General features: G+C 44.6%; 5 protein-coding genes across 5 annotated transcripts; 3 read left to right on the top strand and 2 right to left on the bottom strand.

The window, feature by feature from the left end:
* Window positions 1–495: 495 nt before the first annotated feature.
* Window positions 496–771, top strand: EPUS_09307 (uncharacterized protein; the record flags this gene model as incomplete). Its single annotated transcript, XM_007788961.1, has 1 exon — window positions 496–771. The coding sequence occupies one exon, from the start codon at window positions 496–498 to the stop codon at window positions 769–771; it is 276 nt and encodes a 91-aa protein (XP_007787151.1).
* A 5782-nt stretch (window positions 772–6553) lies between these two features.
* EPUS_09306 (uncharacterized protein) lies at window positions 6554–10068 on the top strand (the record flags this gene model as incomplete). The annotated part of the gene is made up of 2 exons (XM_007788960.1): window positions 6554–8288; window positions 8354–10068. The coding sequence occupies 2 exons, from the start codon at window positions 6554–6556 to the stop codon at window positions 10066–10068; spliced, it is 3450 nt and encodes a 1149-aa protein (XP_007787150.1).
* Window positions 10069–18814: 8746 nt separating this feature from the next.
* EPUS_09305 (uncharacterized protein) lies at window positions 18815–19124 on the bottom strand (the record flags this gene model as incomplete). Its single annotated transcript, XM_007788959.1, has 2 exons — window positions 18815–18883; window positions 18930–19124. The coding sequence occupies 2 exons, from the start codon at window positions 19122–19124 to the stop codon at window positions 18815–18817; spliced, it is 264 nt and encodes an 87-aa protein (XP_007787149.1).
* Window positions 19125–19448: 324 nt separating this feature from the next.
* On the bottom strand, window positions 19449–19991 carry EPUS_09304 (uncharacterized protein; the record flags this gene model as incomplete). The annotated part of the gene is made up of 2 exons (XM_007788958.1): window positions 19449–19470; window positions 19525–19991. The coding sequence occupies 2 exons, from the start codon at window positions 19989–19991 to the stop codon at window positions 19449–19451; spliced, it is 489 nt and encodes a 162-aa protein (XP_007787148.1).
* A 637-nt stretch (window positions 19992–20628) lies between these two features.
* On the top strand, window positions 20629–21369 carry EPUS_09303 (uncharacterized protein; the record flags this gene model as incomplete). The annotated part of the gene is made up of 2 exons (XM_007788957.1): window positions 20629–20646; window positions 20695–21369. The coding sequence occupies 2 exons, from the start codon at window positions 20629–20631 to the stop codon at window positions 21367–21369; spliced, it is 693 nt and encodes a 230-aa protein (XP_007787147.1).
* Between the last annotated feature and the right edge of the window lie 1600 nt (window positions 21370–22969).

The raw sequence follows: 22969 nt of genomic DNA, 5'->3' as shown, positions 1-22969 counted from the left end.
GTACACAAAAGAGCGAATTCTAGGGTAATTTAGGCATAGATTCTGCCGCTGTAGATCTCGAATCCACTGAATTAGAGTTTTTTCTTCTTCTAGGGATAGGCGTTGAGTCCTGCGATTAGCTTGCGTACGTGGGTTACGACCTCTGCGTCGGTAATCCACAGTCGTTTTTGAAACCCTGTATTTGGCAGCTACCTTGCGAATTGACTTCTCAGCACCTATATCTAGGTCATTTAACGCCTGCTGAATCAATTGCTCTTGGTTTGAGGCCATTTGGACGTAAATTAGTGGAGTAATAAGCGTTAGAAATTTGAGGGTGGTTTTTTGTGGGTGACCCGAAATTGGCCCGCTTTGTGGGGTGGCCCGCTTTGTAGTGTTGGGCGTTAGCACGTAATAGTCCGCCGTATACATGATCTCTTCAGCCTGATAAAATGAATACGATGTATTCCGTACTCCCCTTGACTTCTCCTTCCACCGAGGAGCATCTATTTCACTAATATGTCAGGCCTCGAGGTGCTCGGCGGCATCAGTGCAGTGATTGCGATCATTGACGGCTCGGTCAAGGTCTGGGAGAGTGCACGTAAAGACCTCAAGTTCAGCGCGACCTTCGAAACCGTAGGTAATCGACTACCCATTCTACGAGACATCCTCCAAACCTGCCTTGAGCAGTTCGAGCCGATCAAAACATCCTTACCTGCCGATGCTGCCCATGGTCTGGTGAAGACTGTTAACAATTACAAGAGGAGGGCTGAATCACTAGGAATCATCTTCTAAGAAACGATCCTAGGCGAGGATGACTAGTGGTATAAGCGGTATTACAAGGTGGCTTGACGACTAGGCAAGGGGAGCAAAGTCGAAGAGTTGATGAGGGCAATCATAGAGGATGCACAGAATCTGGTTAACTACTACGTAGTGAAGTTAGCAAGCCTAGCGTTATACACTAAGCTTAAAGAGATTGCTAACAAGATGGCTTTACTAAAGCTATTATTACCTATGGATGAAGCCGATATACAAACCTTTTACAACTATAATAATATATAGATTATTAGTACTAGTAACAGTATATAACACAATAATATCAATCAAAGTAGCGGCATAATATATAGTTTTATAAGTATTACAGGCAACTCTGTTTTCGATCTAGGTAAGAACTAGTTAGATTTAAGAGAAGGTATTTATATAGCTGCGTAGACTAATTAATAAGTCTTTAATATATAAGTAACATTTTTCGTATCTATAATAATATTAATCCTGCTCTGTCTAGTTTTTGTTAAACAGCCTAAAACCCTATCTTTACTATTATTAATAGTGCCTTTTTATTACAATAACGATTTTGTCAATTACGGGACATTAGATAATAATAAGACTCTACTAGAACGCATTAAATAATAATTTAGACCTGCTACATTAAGAGTTACGCTTATAGGGATTAGTAAAGCTAGGTAAGTTGATTATTTTTTGCTAGACACTATCTACTAATAAGCCTATAGTAAGTCCTAGCTTAGCATTAAATATTGCTATCGCCTCTACAAATAGTCCCCTAAAACGTGAGTGTTTTGGATTTATATAAGCAATGCTGACTAAATTGAGCAGGGATACTATAAGATAACAGAATAAGTGAAAATTCCTAGCTATAATAATCTAAAACAAAACATATTTGAGTTAGTAGTAAGATAACTACAGGATAAATCTTAAGGGACATAAGTGTTAGTTCTAGATAACTTAGATAAAGACAATATTCTTTTAGTCTTTTAAGCAGCTATATTAAGAGTGTAGTTTAATAATAGAGATGATTAGCTTAGACAACTATTGTTAGTATATCTTTTATAAAGCCAAAACAGGGCAATCTTGATTATAACGCGAATAAGAAGCATAGTAACAAAGATTATTAAGCCTTAAGATGTAATTATAGTTGATCTGATGACTAATATAGATGTGATAACACTCTTAAAGAAAAAGCTAGATATACCCTTTAATAATAATGACTTATAAAAGCTAGTATATATATTAAAGTATATGCCGCTAGCAATTATATAAGCGGTAGCATACATCTAATAAAGAGAAGCAAGGTATAATATCTAATAATATATCAAAGCATTTTAGCAAAATAAGAAAAAAAAAATAAGTCTTCTTAATTATAAAGCGGGTTATCTTTAGCGAGATCCGGAAGTAAAGAACTCTATTATTATTATATAGCAGATATCATTTAATGATATCTGAGAGAAGTAGCCAATATTAGCTAACCTACTATTATTGATATGCTATTTCGACCAGCAGGGTATCCCTAAGGAAGTCTTGAACATCTAATTACAACAAGAAAAGATCCAGAATTTGTTGAGGCTAAATGATAATAATGTTAAAGATAATAAGAGCAATGAAGGTAAGGACATTAAAGATGATGATACATCTGAGACTAGTAATGATAATAGGTTTAAGGAGGCTATAGACCAGCTTTTAAACTATTTATTTGTGTCTCTTAGAAAGGATAAGACATCTTTTGAAATATATAGACTTGTCTAGCTAGCGATATAAGAGTGGCTTATGATGCATAAAGAGGATAAGAAATGGAAGGCACAGTTTAGTAGGAACCTTAACGCAGTGCTTCCAAATGGCAATTATAAGAACTAGGGCTGGTGTGAGATATTCTTCTTATATGCAAAGTCGGCTAAGAGGCATTAACCGACAGATAACAGATCAGAATAAAAATAGGCCCAAATGTTACAGAAGACAGCATGGTATACAGAGGCTAAGGGAGGTTATCTTGAAGCTAAGAGGATATGTAACAAGTCAGTTAAAGCGCTACAGAAAATACTTAGTAAAGAGAATGTCGAGACATTATATAGTTTAGGAATGCTAGCATTAATATACCAGAATCAAGGACGCTAGAAGGAGGCAGAGGAGCTATTTGTGCAGGTAATAAAGATAAGGAAGAGAGTGCTAGAACAGGAACACCTACATACGCTGACCAGCATAAGCAATCTGGCATCAACATACCGGAATTAAGGACGCTGGAAGGAGGCAGAGGAGCTAGAGGTGCAGGTGATAGAGACGACAAAGAGAGTGCTGAGACAGGAACACCTACAGACGCTGAGCAGCATAGGCAACCTGGCATTGACATACTAGAATCAAGGACGCTGGAAGGAGGCAAAGGAGCTAGAGGTGCAGGTGATGGAGACGACAAAGAGAGTACTAGGACAGGAACACCCACACACACTGGCTAGCATAGCCAACCTGGCATTAACATACCGAAATCAAGGACGTTAGAAGGAGGCAGAGGAGCTGGAGGTGCAGGTGATGGAGATGAGGAAGAGAGTGCTAGGACAGGAACACCTATATATGCTGACCAGCATGCATAACCTAGCATTTACTATAAAGGAGCAGGGTAGAAACTGGAAGGCCATTAAACTTATAGCAGAATGCGTCTAATTGTGTAACCAAGTCCTTTATGCTGAGCATCTTGATACGCTTTCTTCTGCTGTAATATTGGCCAAGTAGTAAAGGTTCGAATGAATATAACGCTATAAATCTTGTGAATATAATGCTATAGTTTCTTCTTAATTATATTATACTACTCTAATATAATAAAGCGGCTTGATCATAGTAGATCACCCCTTGAACAACAATATGTGACAGTAAGGGGCGGTACTATGTCTGGGGTATGTGTCTTCACAAACTACTTTTCTTGCCAAGCCGTAAGGGTTCTAATACCTGCTCTTCCAAAAGTACCTTTCCCTGCAACGGAAAGTCTCTGAGACTCATGAATAATCCACCATGTTCGGCTTTATGTTCAATCAGATACTGGATTGGTGTAGAATGCTCTATTTGACAGCATAGGCGACACTACATAGGAGATGAAGAACAGTGCTAGCAAGAAATTTCTCTCAGTCTAATATTGACCAAAAACCACCGCTTGTGCGTGATCATATATTCCTCCTTCTACATCGCAGTGTGGCTCTTCTCGAGGAACAGGGTCTACATGTGTGTTCGCAAATTTGATTTACAATATTCGTAAGAGAAACATTATAGTTGGTAGTGAAGAATATGGAGCTAAGCCCTAGGTAGTAGTAGTATAATCTTGTTTATTGTCTAATACAGACTAAAGAGCCTATGTAGACATGAAGGATTTTTGAACTCTTTTCGAAACAAATCAAGGAATCTTCTTATGCGCTCAAGACACGTACTAGATATTGCACACTTTCACAAACCCTGGCTTTGCACAAACCGCAATGCCAAGTAATCAAATGACTAGTCGCAACCACGCCTCACCTGTCTCTTGGATCCACCTCAACCGGACGCTCGAAGGAACAAATCTGATGTACATGCTTCCGCTACCTCGATCCGTACGCTAGAACCGACCATAACCTCCTCACAAGATTGCTAAGAAAAGAGTTTTTGTGGCAGAGAAAATTGGTGGTTGAGGTGGGATTCGAATCCACGCACGCGCCATGAAAAACCTACACCTTCTTATAGGAAAATGGGTGTGCCCCAGTCATGCGTTACTGCCACTCCGCCATGACCCCAACCGCCAAGCCCTAGGTACCAATCTAATTTTCACCTCACGGGGATTTGGAAGGGTTGTTTACCACCTCGGGATGTGGGTTACTGGATTGTCGTACAGGGCTCTTGTTCTTTACAATGCGGTTAATGCCGCCCTTGCCGCCGCCCAGCAGCTGCAGCAGGTTCCAACCCTGCATGTAGCTGGCCAGCAATTGGCGCCCCTCTTACATAGTCCGCAAGGTCGCGCGGTACTTGCTCTAGTAGGTCAGAATGTACGTTTCGTACGAGATGCCATCACACCAGAGTGAGTCCTTACCCATCGGCCTTCGTACATAAATGCCATTCTCATACAATCTCGAGGAGTCGTACAGAATCCTCCTTGTGCAGCTTGTGCTGCCATCCCTAGACCAGGCTTTCGTCCGTTTCTAGAGTGTCGTCGTATACCAGGACACTTTACAGGATGTTGCGGGAACTGCAAGTGGCGTGACCACGGAGCCCGTTGTACAGCTTGTGATAATGATGATGATGATTCGTCTGAGGGACCAAATAATGATTCTGATGTTGAGACTGTTGGCGTACAGGCTATCGAGGGGCCTGGTGCGGCGGCAGGGAATCCTATTGTGATTCAATAAGGTACGTACGAAGCTTTCTTATTTTTGTTATAAGCGTATTGCATCAGCACTGCTTAGTCGTACGGGATGTGTACGACACTTAGATGAGAACTTCTACTTCTACGTAGTATCTGGGACTAGTAGCCGAAAGGTGAAGCCAAAGAAGTTCATTATGTAGAGTTGAGTGCGGAGTTCAAAATTTTGATGTGTCCTCAACCCAATAACAGTCCGCCGTAGTCGTCAACCCAGTAATAGTCCGCCGTAGGTTGCCCTTTCCCTGATTTTCTTCCCCCTCACCAACATAAAGACCAAAAACCCACCCCTTCCCCCCCCAAAACAAAACCCCCCTTCTTTTCATAGAAGGAAGGGAATACAAATGTTGAAGATAGCTTGCGAAGTGACATATATACATAAAGGAGTTTGAGACTTCCTTAGAAGCAATAATATATCACTATCCAAATGTTGCTGTACGGCAGTGTTAAAGTTGCCAAGATACGTAACTAATTAAGGTCACCGTTCTCTATCTAATTGGCCACCGACTGGGGCCTTCCGAATCGTAAGAGCGGGGAGCTTTGGTATAACAAAATCTTACGTAGTTTGTAAAACAGAGTCTTTTTGAATGCTTGTGCAGCGCCTTTCGAGTGCTTCTCGAGTGCTTTTACATTGAGCGATATTCTGCAGCCTTAGCGCTCTAAAACACATCTTAAATTTCAACTAAATTAAGAAGAAACCAATGGCCAATTTTGAACAATCAGAAAACCGTAAACCATCAGAAGGACGAGGGCCGAGTCCAAATATTCATGGCCGACTTTTGCCCAGACTCAGACTTAAATGTCGGCTCTTCTTATAAACTGTTATTATAAAATAAATTGCTAGTTTAGATATTCCTGAAGTGCCATATAGATCAAATACAATCTGATAACAAGCCAAACAGTAACCGTTCTGAGAGTATTTAGGCTAGCTTCGTTGCTGCCAGTTAAGCTAGGGACAGCCGCCGACGGCGTTATTGGCGCTGAAGGCGCTGAACAGCTAGCAGTCTCTGTAAGTACACCGGTGACAAATATTGATTCTTGTTGTCAAACATACAATTCTATATTTCTGGATGTTAGGATATCTGAAGAAGCTGTTAGGTCCAAGCTGTCTGGTCCCCTATCAAGAATCATCGTGATGTTGCCGTTCTTACAGCTGAAGATCCGCACACAATTCCAGTCTATAAAAGTCCTTGAAGGGATGAGATGATCGTGTCAGATTCAGATCAAGGACTGACCCAAAGATAGCATTCCTCACCTTTTCTCTTAGCATTTTGAATCATCGCGTTCTGTAGACCGAGATCTGATTTTGTGTGCCTTCAGTTTCGTGTGTTGCTAATTTTAGTCTACTCTCAAACCGGCGACTTACTCTTATAAGTATAAGGGGCACGATTGTAGAACAATCTTCTATCAAATTTCATGGATAATGGTGGCAAAACCAAAGTTATCACTTCCGCTGCCCGGAACTTAGGCAAGAACCCTCTATTACTCCTACCTAGAAACGCGAAAACCTTGACAGCAGCTGTCGGGGGTCTGCTGAGTTTGTCTGGATTGATCTCGCCGGACAACCCAATCTCCCAGGCAGGTGGCGAACTTAATCCCTCACTCGCCGGGCTTCTTAACCTCGCGGAACCACTTATTTCCCACGCAAGCCCTGGATCAGACTTATCTTTTGATATTGGAGAACTTGGTCGGCTGTCCTCAGAACCTGAATCCGGTGAAACATCCGGTAACCTTCCTTTCTTTCTTGAGGCCGCCTCTACCCTTGTACCGCTTGCAGCTGGCCGGCGGCGGTCTCGCTCTGTGTCTTCATCGTCGTCAAGTTCCGATTCTACAGAATTCGACTTTGACATACATAGTGCTTCGCGTCACATATACTTCCCAAAGTTCCGTGCTAAGAATCACCTCTGGCATCTGCCAAATCTTCATAAGGCAACGCTAGACATTGTCCAAGCTGTCTGGAAGCTTTATTACAAATCAGCTTCTTCCTCGGAGTTCGAAAGGAAAGTAGCCGCTGCGAACCACATTATCCAACAGGCTCTCGGTGGGTACGTATCGAGCACCAGAGATAAGAGTATCGACCCTGAGTTCTACGGCCAAGTGCGGGTAGGACACTTCTTAGCCGTACGGACCGCTCTTGACTCGGTCACAGATCGCCTCACAGAGATACAGAACGGTGATTATCACAGCAAAAGAACTGTATCTATTATTCAGGGGTGTGGAAGGCAGCTCTTACATATCCAAGAAGTCAGCGAACAAGTAGCTCACACCTCAGGGGCTATCTCCGACTTTGTGTTCGATCGCGTCCGATACCTTGCTTTCAGCTTCCTGGTCCTTCATGTTGAGAAGGCATTAGCGATTCTTCATAACTTGCAATACGCGCTCGTCAATCCTGACAACCTTTGCCTCGCAAAATTTCTGTGTACTCTCTACAAGTGTATTGATGAGCACCATGACGCAGCTACCATCAAAAGAGTAAAAAACGAAATACTACGAACATCTGAGAGTTCCGAATTTCTATCAGATAATCCAGAATTTTACAATAAATCTGTCTCCGACTGGGATGAGCCAAACAAGGACGATCCGCTCTCAAGCTGCTCAAGTCCTGGCATAGCCTCTGACACCACAGCCAGCATATCAAGAAATCACCGTTCTAGGAGAATGTCGCCGAAAAATTTGTTGAGGGGTCTTGATCCGGGCAACATCGTACCGGAAGGGGAAAGAAGAAGCAGATCGGGATCGCAATCGCAATCGCAACCAGCCAGAGCTCAATCAGCTCCGCCTTCAAAGGGCAAGGCCAAGAAGCCGGAGGTCAGCTCCCATCTTGAGGACGGGGAAGAAATCAACTATCCCTTACTACCTCCTGCACAAGAGTCTACGGTCCAGAAAAGGCCTGTGCGAGTTGGGGAGATGGAAACCGGCTCTCCTTCGAGGCAGGGGGAGAATGATACCCGTCAAGGGCTAGAACCAAGTGATCATATACGTATCCCTGGGGGGTTTGATGACTCGGTTCCCGAAAACGATCTAAATGAAGGTAGTCAAGGTAGAGGAGAAGAGAACAGAAGATGGAAGGGTAAGGACCGTGAGTACAACGACGTTCCCGACCCCTACGACCGTGAAGGAAAAGAGAAAAGAAGAGGGAAGGGTAAAGGCCGTGAGTACATGGGGAGATGGAAACCGGCTCTCCTTCGAGGCAGGGGGAGAATGATACCCGTCAAGGGCTAGAACCAAGTGATCATATACGTATCCCTGGGGGGTTTGATGACTCGGTTCCCGAAAACGATCTAAATGAAGGTAGTCAAGGTAGAGGAGAAGAGAACAGAAGATGGAAGGGTAAGGACCGTGAGTACAACGACGTTCCCGACCCCTACGACCGTGAAGGAAAAGAGAAAAGAAGAGGGAAGGGTAAGGGCCGTGAGTACAACGACAGCCCCAGCTTCTACGATCGCAACAGCCACTACGACCGCGGCGGGCCTGGCCACTACGACCGTGAAGGAGAAGAAAAAAGAAGAATGAATGGTAAGGGCCGTGGATACAACGACGGCCCCGGCTTCTACGATCGCGACAGCCACTACGACCGCGGAGGCCCCGGCCGCTACCACAAAGACGGCTACGACAGCTACAGCGACAGTGCGTTTGAAAGTGAGATCGATAAATCTGGGGAGGGATCTAGTGAAAGCGCGGATGATAGTGTCGAAGAGGTGATGCCGTCTACTGAAAGGACGCAGTACAACCCCCGCACACGCTCTCTTCAGGAAATTGAACGCTCTATGGGCAAGAGTTTCCCATCAATGAATCTCACCGATGGAGTAGTCGTAGGCTGGAACTGGGTAGGTCGTATTGGTACGCGGGTTTGCGTCTTATACAGGAAAGGTGGCGCCCAAACGGGGCGCGTCGAAGCTGGTTCTTTACATTCCTTTGAGAAGTCAGCCGCGACAAATATTGCAGCTCAGATGCAGTCGAATGTTCAGAATAGGTCTACCGAAGATGCATCAATGAGTGAGCCTTATTACAACAAAGATCATGTGAAAGGTCTCGGCACGGTATTTTGGGACGCTGGTGAGGCCTCTGACCCGCTCTCTGTTTTACAACCGAGTAAGCAACCTGGAACTGTGTACCCATGGATATATATCGAGGTGGAATGGAAGCACACGAAACGAATCACGCTTGAGCCTCGATGGACGCTTCCCCGACTGCTGAAAAAATCTAAGTACTGGGTAGCTTGCATGATCTATAGCACAGCAGAACAGCAAGAAAGGGCCATTCAGAAGGCGCTGTGGCCTCGACGAAAGATTCCCAAAGCAGTGCTTCCATCAGATCCATACACCGAGAACCCTTACTCGCGACGCAGGCGCAGTCTTAGTATGGCGCGGAAGGCTGTGGAAGACCAAACCGACTCTGATGAAAGCGAATACCTGGCAGACGAAGAGGCGAGAGAGGAGGAGGAAGAAGAAGAGTATAAGGAAGGGGAGGAGAAGGGACGGCAAGCGCGATCGAAGACACACGACAGTGGTTACGCTTCAGTTGAACCAGCCGGGCCAGCCTCATACCGCAAAGATGCACCAAGAAAATCAGACAGAGAGGGCTCGCGTTGGAGATCTCAGAGTTGGAACTCTCATGAGTCGCATCGTAGTCGTGACAACGCCTCCCCTGAGCGAAACTTCCCAGAAAGAAGATATCGTTCTCGGTCAAGTATTGAGGAAGTCCCTAGGGAGACAGCCGACGGAAGGGGTAGAGCCAATCAATCTTCCCAGCCAAGGTCGGGCCGTGAGTATTCGTCGCCCAGTCGATATCGATCTTCTTTGCGGGATATGTGGCCGCAGCGTTCGCCAAATTCAGCTACGAGCAGTAGTCAGCTTCACAGCCGAAAGTCTGCAATGAAGGATAGTGATAGGCCGCGCAGGCGCGACCGATCAGTCAGCTTTCGATCTTAAGAATCAAAGCAGCCAATTTGCTTTTTAATAAGGTTGTATAGAACGAGTTCAGATGCCACAACATAGCGTAATTTGATAACCTTGCTGGAAGGCTTGTAGTGTTCAATGAATATCGTAGACCCTACCAAAAAAATTTGTGACTTAAGATTAGATCTTGAATTAATCAAAATAACTGAGTCGTACTCGATTGCCATAGCTCATCAACATGTTATGACTCAGGAGTGAGCAAGATAAGTATATTTCTTTGAGAAACCAAAGACAGCTTGTCAAGGCAGGGCACGGGCAGGGCGCGCCTGTCTGCGTCAAAACCAAGACCAATTGGATTAGATGTCTTATAGACGCCCACAGGACGTAGATAGTATCAACACACACATCTACACAGAAATGTTGAACGGCGAAATCAAACGGTGGCTCAAACGTGGCGTATTGTGCGACGTTGCACCAGCGTTTTGTTACAGATTTGCTACACATTTCGCCTGAGATTTGCATGTATTTTTGGTATGCACGTTTCGCGCTACTTGGCTTGATTTGGCAATTTTGTACGTATAAATGCTCTCTCCTTGCGCGCTGAATTAGATAGAATAACTTACTATTAGACGCTATTCAATTGTAAGCTCAGTTCGACAAGAAATCATACTTCGTGTGTCCTTCGTTCGTTTTCTTTGATCAGACCAGTAGTGCTTGATACAGCTCATAATATTAAAGATTCATTTTCGTGTTCTAGATGTTGATGTGATTGTGTGTCCCTCAGCAAACCAGATTACTATACAGTGGCTGTAGATACAAATGGTTGTCGCTAGCCTCATTACGTTTATATCTTAATAGCGTCTCCGAGTAACAACCACATAGCAGTATTGATGAACTGTTAGCTAGAAGCAAAACAGCAAATGCGGTATTACCAATTAACTATAATTTATAAACCTAGTGAAAGACCAGAATGAAAGAGGGCTTACATGAGTGACCAGTAAATAGTGGAATAGCTTTCCAGATTGAGATAATTGACTTTCGTTCAGCATTAGAAGCTTGTCCCATGATGGTTTAGTGATTTGAAGAATTATAACCACCAGCAGTGCTATCAGAAGGTCACAAATCAAGGGTGCACTACTACAAAAGTGGAAAGTCCTTGTAAGTTTACTGCCGGAGAGCGTTTTCCACAGAAAAAGGCGTTGTGGAACACTAGTGCAAAAGGTCAACAAGAGGACAAGAAGATACTGTCGAGGTTCCATCTTTAATAAATCTAATAAGAGTCGAGTGTTTGGTTCTAGAAGAAGCGTACAAGTAAAATTCCACAAGTTCTTGCTCTTATATTATATTAATTCTATTAATAAGTAGCTAAATTAGGACCACTACAGTTCCATTTCCAGAGCAGTCTATCTGTCGTGAAACGGTTGAAAATCTGATTCCTGATAGCGAAGTGTTTTATCATGGTTGGTAAGGCGACACACTGTTCCTCGAATATGATCACGAATAACAGGCCGTGCTGAAACTGGCGGCACGTTAGGAGAAAAAGGAATCTACAGGGTATGGATGTCTTTACCAAAGATGAAAACATCCTTTAGCCCGTTCGCAAGGACATCGTCTACGCAAGCAAATAGTTTGTCTGTCCCTTCACCGTAACTCTCTATACTGTTATGTGTTCCCCAGTAAGCATTGACTGGATTTTTTTTAGAGTGTTTGCTGAAGAGCGTGATTCGGAGAATCTCGGAAATAGTCAGCATTAGATAGAAAGCATTAAATTACCTTACGTTTCTCTCCTCATCCGCAGCCAGTAGATCTGTTAGTATGTCAGGTACCCAATCGCGAGTGTCTAAAAAATTCTTAGCAAGGCGAGTGAGTGATGAGTAAGGCAAGAGTGGCGCTACTATACCGTCAGACTCAATTTCCCACATAAGATGAATTGATCTGATCCTTGTCTTCTGCTTTTCAACCTGCTGGAGGATATCCCTGGCTACTGGAAGTTGTGCAGCTATCCCGATCCCACTCGCAACCAGAACGGCATGGCTGAGATCAGAAGACTCAGCAAGTCGGCCATACGGTCCGTCGATCCATACAAGAAAGGGCTCACAGCCAATCTGGGGCCGCAAGAGCTTGCTCGTGAAGCCGTAGCGGGGCCGAGCAAGTAGCATGATTGAGCAGGCTTTCCCGTATTCGTCTTCGTCCCACCACGTGATCATGAAGGGATGTGTTTGGAAAATCGACCAGAAATCCACCCCAGGCATCCATAAGTATAGATATTGCCCAGCTTGAACTTTTATAGGACTTCGTGGTCTAATGGTTATCCTGATTACTCCATTCCTAGCCTCCACAAAAGCGCGCGTGGATGGTTGTCCAATAAAGGTATTTCGAAGGAAACAGATTGAATAATTCATAACACAGATCAAAGCGTAGAGGCTCCCGGCACCAAGGACGTAGAAGCGGCTGATAGACTTCGAGAGAAAAAGATGTTGCCACAGCGTTGCAGTTGCCAGAACTGCCAGGGCACGATGTAGTTTCGAAAAGAGTTCGAAGAATGGTCTCTGCATCCATACGGAAACGATTATACCAGCGAGGCCGACTGCGCTCTGTTTGACAATCAGTGATAACCACAGAGATGCTGGCGTATGGCTAACAAGGAAACCATAGAGGTCAAGCAGGTTCGTCCAAGTAAATTTGAACGTCCTGGTTGCGAGGATGGTATGTACAGCAGCCTGGACGGAGGTAAGCAGCCCAAATGCTGTATGTGCTGATGATACTGTGCGGATGTCCAGTCCTAACAAGTCTGCTGCTATGCTCATGCGGCCAGAAAACACTAATGGAACGAAATTTGCAGCTGAGAGAAGACCTGCTCGAGAAGATGCCTCAGATGCGCTGGTCACACCCCAAAGATTAAAGAACACCGTTGTTGCGACGTAAGCGAGCAGGACAAGGAGATGTAAGCGAGTAATAGGCCGAAGGAGTCTCAGTCTTCGATATACAAAAGGGTATACCAGATGCTTCAGAAGGTAGGTAGATACATGTCGCTGTAAAATTTTCCTAATAGTAGTCCACATCCGAGGCAGCAATGGTAGAAGAACAGCTCCGCATACAATAATAAAGTAAATAAGAAGAAGATCCATTGTCTTTCACATATGAAAATGGTTCTGATTGTCCCTTGATGGCTTATATAAAGTATTTGCTTACTGGTTGTTGAAACATACTTGAAACGGTAGGTTCCAAGAACAGATAACCCTTACCCCTGTAACGCCATTTATAATGACTAGGCCATCCACTTTTCATTTCTACGTTTTCTCATTTACACAAAACTGTCCTCTCTCACTATGGTCAAAGCAGAAACTTATTCTCCCACAAACTTGTCTCCCTCTCGAGCCTCGACGTTACACCCAACGACTCAAGACCCAACCACTCGAGCATCAACGTCACACCCAGCATCTCGACACCCAACCACTCAAGCATCAACGTCACATCCAGCATCTCGACACCCAACCACTCAAGCATCAACGTCACACCCAACAAATCGTATAGCGAAAGAATGTTCTCGCAAACGATGTAAAACGGTGCTGCGGAAGATAAAAGAATTACATACGAAATATAATATTCAAGCATACCTTGAACTTAAGGATGATAGTGGTAAATGTTACTCTTATTCAACACGGGATGATGTATCAAGGCCACAGACCAACATGGTCACTACATCCACCCTCAGACATTAAAGTATGAAGCTCATAAGACCTACAGATTTTTACGATGCCATTTCCGGAGGAGGATGATTTATCTATGAACATCGAACAGACTATATTAGACTCTCCCCAGCGGGAGGTTGACCTTCGCTGCTCGTCGGAACCTTGTCTAGCAATGGACTTCATCCAGCCACCAGTTATGGAGAGATCTCCTATGAACGACAACCCAATGACCTTTCACACTGTAGCCCACCAATAGTCTTCGTAGACCTTAAGTAGATTAGATTTTGATGTGCTCTGTATCATTCTCCGGATTTGCTGATGCAGCGCCATCATCATCATTGCAACTCGGTGGTATGTTGTAACTTCTATTGGTTGTGTTACTTTTGAGCGTTCTTAGCCACTGTTGAATGCGTAGATTAAGACTAGAGACTTGGTCTGAAAGATGATCACGCTTCTTGAAGACAATCACGATACACATTTTGTTGTTCTTATAATTCAAGTGAAATACTCTATTACTATTAAATAAATTGTTAAGAAATAGTAGATTTATATGAAAATATAAATGTAAGTCTAGTCACAAAATCTGATTTTATGATCATTATAAACAGTTTTAACAAGACAGTAACGTCACACCCAACGACTCGTAACCCAACCACTCAAGGCGGCAAGATCGCAGTATCGCCCCTTATCGCCCCTGCGGTCTTACCTCTACGGTCCCTGCGCGTGAGGCGGGTGGCATTTCAACAGAAGTACAAAAGATTGCTGTCAGTTCGCTTTGATATATATCGCCTTTTTGTACTTGGAAGAAATAAGGATGGCAGGTGAGGGGCCTCCAGGGCTTGGACTATGCTAGCAGCTAAGGAAAAGAGTGAGGGGCTGCTGCGAAGAGACATGTCTGCTCCCATAAATAGTGTGATCAACATCCCAACACGAGAGTAAGAACCAGACCATGATCAACGGCAAATTCGGCCACACATAAATTGGCGTCATCCCTAGCTTTGGTACAATGTGGATGGTGTGCGTCAAAAGAAGTAAGAATTTGTCTTCTATTGCTAGATGAATACCCGGCATTTGTCTGTGAAAACCTGAGCATGAGCAAGGATCTTTGTTGAGGGGAAGATTTAGGTTGGCTTGGTCCTGACTTTGGGGAATGAAACACCAAGTGGGCCCACCTCTCAATTTTTGGACCCTTTCTTGACGCGGGGTGAGTCCGGGCGGCTGTTATCCAATAATTGGTGGCTTTTAAGTGGAGCCAAATGTGAATCTGATCAAAGAAGTGTGGATTAACGCGCCTAGCAAGGGTCTGTTTCAGTCATGTTACTCAGTAGCGCCGTGCGTCTGCCGGCTGTGCCACAGGCCGACATGCAGCTAAGGTGTCAGTGCGTCCAATTGCGGGACATGAGTGCCACTTCAATCGTTGATGGCAAATGTCGCATGTGCAACCCTGTTATGATGATTGGAGCAAGCGCAAGCCAATGTGAGAACTGAGAACACCAAACCCGTTTCCCAAGACTAGTGGACGATTGTTAAAGAAGGGGCAAGGGTGCGGGCAAGATTTAAGTGACTGTCTAGTAGTATGACAATGTGAAATATTTAGCGGTCTCCATAATACGCAAAGGGGTATAGGTTTAACTTTCAGAAAGCCCCCCTTCTCCCCTCTGATATAGATAGCATCAACTAAACTAGCATATAGTGTGAAGCCAAGCGACGAGAAACAAACAAGTGTGTGTCAATTAGGCGGCTACACTACACAAGCCAGGGGGGGGTTTGATTGGTTGATAACTAGCTGATGTCACAGCTAGGTGCAACTGAGATACATAAAAGTGTGGTTAGATTAGACGCTGCGGCACTGTATTAATTTAATATTCTTTTAATAGAACATATCAAGCCTATCAATCCTTTGGTAGATAAGTGTGATTATTTGAGGCTGCCATCTGTGTATTAGTCCTATTCTTTGTATATAAACCATGACAATCCTTTAGGCCTGCCTTATTCTATGAAAGTATCATATTTATCAAAAGTGAATCAATTCAAGATCTCAACTAAGTTTGGATTTGCTTTACAACAATGCATCTCTATTATATTACATTGATTGACACTGGTTATAAGTCTGAGTACGATCTCTCTTCATGGGTGCCCTCCAGAAGTCAAGGATTCGTATTCGACGTCCCTGAATCATCTTGTACTCTTTTGTTGTACAAGCATAACCGGTCAATAGAGCAAAATCAGACTCTGGGCCGTTGTTGGAAAGGAGTAGTAAGTGTTCTTTGAATAGTGTCATTGAATTGAAGGTTAATGATATAACGTAGAGGAACATCACAAAACATTTCTCCGCAAAGACACCGTCGACCTGTTGGTGTGGCTTGTTAATAAGACACGAGCCTAGTCTGAGTCGTTTTTGGCGTTGGAAGAGACCAGAGAATCGAATAGTCAGGCCCTGGTATATGCTCTTTGGCAGAGAAATAAAAAGTTGTGACTTGTGTTGTAGTGAGTGCATTGAGAATATAGTAGCCGAGAGCGTGATGTCGGAAGCGTTTCTTTGTTGGAACAACGCCTTGGCCTTATAGAGGCTCTTTGGATACATTTGGAAAGGTGGACGGGTCTGGAAATCTAAGTGGCGAAATAATGTGGTTTCAAATCGGTTACAAAATATAAATGTATCTCTTGGAGTCACTAAATGATTTTTTTTTCAATTTCGGTGTTCTTTCTGCCAAGGCTGCAGCTCTTCTGTCAAGTCTAGATTTCCGGGACATATCCTTGTCACGTCGCTCAGAGACCCTTGGCACTTCGACAAAATGAGCGTTACGCAGCCACGCGGGCTTACAGTGGTGATCACCCCTGTAACTGAGGAGCGGGCCCAAGGGACTAAGAATTTGCTGGGTCACACAAACGCTGATTCATGGTCTGTTGGTCCGGCGAAAGGCCTTCCGGCTCTTTGTGGTGACGACGGCCTTCCCAAGAAGCAAAAGGTGCAGTTTAAGGAAACTGTACCTAACGTTCTCATTTCAACTTTGAAATAGAAACCCCTAGTGTCTAGCTAATGAAGGAAATTGAAATCAGAAATGATAGAATTCTGAATCACGGAAACGCTAAACCATTACAAGAAGGAGCACACTCTTAGTGATACAAGGGATAATATGTCCGTTTCGATGACTTACGCAGGAATTGTAAAATCAAATTCTGTCAGTTTCAGATATATCCTCAAAAAATGATTCTGCATTGTTGTTCTAGTCTATTTTCATCAGGAGTCTATATAAGAGCAGAGTCTGATCTATCTAATTGATATTCGGAAGTAAAATCAACATGGCTTTTATAAAACAACTACTTGTTATTGTTCTCTTCACTGCTAGATTACATGCACTTACTTTTCAAGAGTCTTATGGGCAAGTCTGAATGACAAGACACATATGGAAGTACTAATTTATTAAAATAGAACCAATGGTGATGTTAGATTCGAGGCTGTCGTCACCAACGGAAATTTAGGAGCTATTTCAGTGCTGCTTGACTTTACACCTATCACGCAAATGGCCACACTCACGATTGATCCAGCTCAGACGGGAAACCTCATTACAGGCACAGCGTATCCGAGCACCCCAGACAAAATTAATAGAAACACAGACAATATATGTACAACTACCTTACCTACTATTTCAAAAGAAACCTCTATTCCAGATGGAGCTAGAGACAGGAGTTATCCAGCGTTGGGCCCAACGACCACACATTATGTCCAAGTTGGGGCCCACAATCAAACTCTTTTTAGCCCAAATCAGCTTGACGCGGCAGTTGGTGATATTGTCGTTTTCGAATTCCATCGATTCAACCACACTATATCGGAATCCACTCTAGACAAGCCATGCGAAGCTTCAGGAGGGTTTGATACAGGGTTTAATCAAGCCTTCTCAAATAGCACCAAGACGCCCGTGGTAGCCTTTAGCGTTGGTGATTCGGCACCACGGTGGTTCTTTTGTAAACAAGAAATCAACAAATCTCATTGTTCCGCCGGAATGGTGTTTGGACTCAATCCAGGGGAGAAGATGAATGAGTTTCTAGACAACACACGAGACAAGATTGGGACTCAACCATGTACGCTTAACGTTTCATCGAATTGTGTAGGACCCCAATTCAATGCAACGCTAAGTGGGAATGGTTCAGGGTCACCGACTTCAGAATCACAACTCTTGCCCATCAGCAGCCCAGCTTCTAGTGGAGTGAGTCGGCTCCGCCATCGAAGGGGAGCCTCACTTTGGGGCATTATCGGTGCGGCTGGGATGGGAGTGGCGTAAAGACGGATCAGGTGGTGGGGATTTAGAGATTGATGTAAACCCAGATTGATGTAACATTAGATATAGGTACTGGCTATCTATATATGATATTGATCCTATTGATCCGTTAGCAATTGAAGCATGCAAAAGAAACAGAGAATGTAAGATGTATTGCTAAACTGAGCACAAAGGATGGATGGAAGCCTCATACTTACAGATGAGGCCCAGCAAAATCACAACACTAAAGCGGGTACTTGCGGACTTGAACTTTTGTTGGACCAAAAGGACCGCGGCCCTCGAAGGACCCATGAAATAGCTTATGTCTGACAACTTTTTACAACCTTTACATGTTTAACGCAAGTCTTAAACAGAGCCAATCACGGGATAAGGGCGATCGCGTGGTGTTAGGAACTGGAGTATGCAAGGGAAACAGAGCATGTCAGGGAGTATTACTAACTGAGCGCGAGGAACGCAGACAGATGGGAGCGAGCCTTATACTTATATGGGGATCGCACACAAGAAAGGCAGAATCTTCTGTGATATCAGCACTGCTAGAAGGATCCATCTATCACTTCGCCAAGAGGACAACCCTATATCTAGTAGATAGACAGTAGCTGACACTGGGCACTGAAGTAGAGTATGAACCCAGACATGAACCCAGACCGTAGGCCAATCCATCTCCGCTCTTCTCTTTGTCTCTGGCTATGTAGGGGCGATATGCTGGCTTGGTAGGAAGGAAGAACGTAAACGTCAATATATGCCGAAGAAACCACGGTTATTGACATCTTAGATCCCTGTGATCCGTGGAGAAAGATGGTTCTGATATCAGATGTCCTGAACTGATGACGTAGTAAGATTTCGAATAAGGACGGTCAGGGTCTTCGGATGCTCGTACTACTTTGATGTTAGTGAAAGGATTCCTGGATGAGGACCACCTTACTTGGGAGACTGCTTCCAGCTCTGTCGGACTGAAGTACAACAGCTCGTCTAGGTTGGCAATGTTGCAGTCACGAATGTAAGCATCAACCTGGTTCCATATCCATACACCAGCCTCTCCTTGTAGTTCTGGATGGAGTGCTTTCAATGTCCGTAGCTTTGTCCCAATACCTCCTGGGGTCCTGCCTTCAACGCCCATCTTGCACCGAAGAAGCGCCGTACAAGAACGATAATTGAAGCCCCGAGAAGCAAAATGAAGCACGATGACCAGTTCTTCAGGAGTCCAGTTATTACCAGGCATAGTGAAAGATGAATTGAAGCGAGACACATGCTACTATTTCTGTACCGACTGATCTTTATAACTACGATCGCATTCTGCCACCAAGTGGTAGCCGCTAAGTAAGAACCTAACTTTATCATCGATCATCACCGTCCACGATTGAAGCTCCTCTAGGTACTTTGCGTGCCGTTCAAGTTTCCTGTTGAGTAAATTGAGCCAATAGAAGATGCCTGTTGGAGACACTTACGCATTGCGGATCATCACCCTGATTATTTTTAGCGATCGAAAAGATTCCAAGGGTAGCGAGAAAAACACATACTCGTTCCGTAGTTCAGTGAGCTGAGCAACAATATCCTTACACCAATGGGAGAACTGTCCAGACGCCGCTGGATCGTCTCTCTGCAAGGTTGCGGCGTCTTTCTCGTTGGGCGAGTTGGGGTTCACATTCTGAGAAGCCGGAACTTCACTAGCAGAGGACGTGCCCAACCACTGATTCGAAGCCGATGGGTGTTGGTCTGGGGTATCAATCGATGGATCGCTTAGGGCGGCTGTTGTCTCAGGAGCAGGTGGCTCGTGCACATTATTGGCATTTTCCGACAAGGGTTCCAGCAGGTGAAAGCCTGGAAAGTGTCCCGTCAACGCAAATGCGTCACTTTCAAGCATTTCCTGAATGCCCACAAAGCCGCATTTGCTGCCGTCAGTTTCATGCTCAACCGAAAACGTTGAATTGAAATCCTGCTTTAGAAACGCATCCCAGTCGAAGTCTAAACATGGGTCAGGGTCCATGATACTATTGTAGTGATTCAGCGAATTTGGAACAAGCGGGGGGATTGCGGCACTAGCAACCTAGGTAGCTGATAAGGGTGGGGAACAAAATAAGGATGAACTGTCTTTGTGAACGTCAATATTCACCTCCCTTAAATATACCTTAATTGAGATATCATGGGTGATCGTTCTCGTTTCACGATGTTTCAATATCTGTTTCGTGTCGCCAGCCATGAAAGGTGATGTATAAGACGTTCAGGGGAATTCACGGTTACAAATCTTGGCCCCACCGTTTATGTCAAATTTAGGGCCGGAGGGTACGGCGGACTATTACGTGCTAGAGCCCAGGCTCAGTAGAGAGCCTTCTGTTCCAGGTAGCGCTTTCAACAGAAAAGAGACCCACGGCCATTCGTCAAAGACATCGATGGAGGGTGACGCTGCCGACAAGCGCAGATTCACTTACGTTGTGACGTTTGAGGAATGTCCGTATAATCGTGGTCGACACATGTTGGTATCTGGATTGAGCGCTTATGTTTATTGATATTGCTTCGTTTTGGTGTATATAAGTGCCATTCTTCCGGCTCTTCAGATTTCATCCAAATTCCCTATTGTGCTCTATCCTCTCGAACCAATCCTACCAACCATCGAAGCCACCAGCATGGCTACCACAACCTCAGTGAGTCTGACCCTGTCAATCAATGAGCCCAAGAACTCACTATTTTAGGGTGACAAGGGCTGTGACCGATGTGAGAAGGTAGGCAATTGGGACTTTCTCCGCGAGTTCTATGCTCGTGATGAGACCAATCGACTACACACCCAGGATCTTGAGATGCGGAACCTAGGCTTCATTCAGCAGATACAACATGTGAGCACGATCAATCAGCAAAACGCGGAAACCATCCAGACCATCCAGAACCAATATGTGCAGCTTGAGGACTTGTACTTGCAGTCACAGGCTACCTGCAAAATGCTTGAACGAGATGTTGATGGACAACGTCAAGAGAAAGAGACCACGTCTCTAAGACTGGAACTGGAGCAGAATTATCATAGAAAAACACGGATTCAGCTCGACAGTTACTGGAAGGTCACCGAGAAACTTAGCGACCTACTATCCGACACGTGGGCACATTTGAAGGACGATGACAGCCCGGCACCAAATATTGGAGCGGTTTTGCTAGAGAACGAACAGCAGCGATGCAAGATTGCAGAGCTCGAAGCGTCAATAAAGGTTTTGCTAGAGAATGGAAAACAACGATGCAAGGTCGCAGAGCTTGAAGGGTCGACTACGCCCTCTAAAAACAAACGATCGCCTGACCAAGCAAACCTGGAGGTACATCACCCAAGCGCATTGAGGCCGGGTAAACGTCGGCCTGAACCAATCCTAGCCCCGGCAAAATGAACACAAAAAGTGTGGTGGAATCTGAGGTACCCATTTTTAGAAATTGCGAATCTGTATTATCTGCTTTTGTATTTAGGGTTTAAATTAGTGTTTTCAAGTATATGTGTGCCAACAATGCTCTTCCTCACCTATCTCCATCTCAAAATGGAATTGCCATCAAATGGGTCGAGACGGGAGACTTTCTTTCCTACAAGTGTAGATCAAGGGCAGCCTTTACAACCCACAAGTCATGATCAACAGCAGCCTACGCAGCCGGCCAAACTCAAACGTCGAGTTGATGGTAGCCCATTACCCCCGAGGCTGCCCTTGCCAGTCAATCCTTACGCCTCCCAATGGAATACAACGTCGGTAAAGCGTCTATTCACAAGCTTCTGCAAAAGTGGAAGCCCGTGGAGTCAATACTTTCCCATTTTTTCCGACCAACAAGCTGGCCCTGTGACAGTGGTGCATGAGAATCGTCCAGATTTCCCTGTGTATGCCATAAAGGAGAAGAGACTCGAAACAAATGATAAGCCCTCAAGGCTGCTGAAAATCAGCCACCCACAGATAGTACCTCTCCATGCTGCTTACACCAAGAACTCTCAACTATTTCTCGTCTATGAGGCCATGGATGTCTCCCTTAAGGAAATCCAATGTTGTCCTTATGGCCCGCTCAAAGAATTCGAAATGGCAACGATCTGCCGTGAAATCATTCTGGGCTTAGAATACATCCACTCAGAGTTACGATTCTCCTACGGAAGGCTCTCGCTTGACAATGTTCTGCTAACCAGACATGGAAATGTAAAAATCGGTGAGTTCTACCCGTCAGTAGCAAAAGCAGCGGCTTAGGAAGATTTAGCCAATGTCGCAGAAGGAATCTTGTCTGCACAGACAAATTTTGAGGCTGACGTTAAGTCACTGGGTACTTTTACGATGGCATTGATGGAACCTGGCATGGATACCACGGATAACCTCGAACTTGAAAGCCCGAATCAATGGGGCAAGGAGATTCGGGATTTTCTACGGCTGACACAACAAGAAACCTTGGCAGTCTTGAAACATGTACTAGTGCTCCTCAAATTCCATTTCCTTGGCTGATAGACTAAATATAAAACAGCATATATTTCTGGATTTCTCCCCAGGAGTCGGCTGTTTAGTACCCTATGTGCAGGTCGCCTCGCGCACTTCAAAGGGTTCTTAAACTTTGATCATCCAGTCCTGCAGAATGAATCCTCTACCTCGCAATCTAACTGAGATCAGTTCCGTGGACCATCGTATTGCCTCTGCCGGCGGCCTTACAACCACGACTGAGAGACTTCCACACAATCAGAAGGCAAAGAAGCCACCCTCCAACTTACATCAGCGAATCGAAGAGTTGGTACGTGAGAACGGCCGTCTCAGGCAGGAAGTCTGTCATGCACAGGAACAGGCTAGGGCGTTATTATCGCTATACACAAAATCTGTTGATGCACAGCGTATACTTCGAGAAGCGACTCAGGCAACTTCAGATCGCTTGCTACGTTCGGACAATGAGCTGATGAGGTATTTTGGTGTATGCTTAGATGATACAGTACAAAATGACTTTACTGTACTGTAGGAGTTAAACTTGCAACCTGTTCTA

Source organism: Endocarpon pusillum (genome assembly GCF_000464535.1).
Source record: "Endocarpon pusillum Z07020 unplaced genomic scaffold C732421, whole genome shotgun sequence".
NCBI lineage: Eukaryota > Fungi > Ascomycota > Eurotiomycetes > Verrucariales > Verrucariaceae > Endocarpon > Endocarpon pusillum.
The sequence above is the reverse complement of the archived record's forward strand: the minus strand, read 5'-3'. Positions and strand labels throughout refer to the sequence as shown.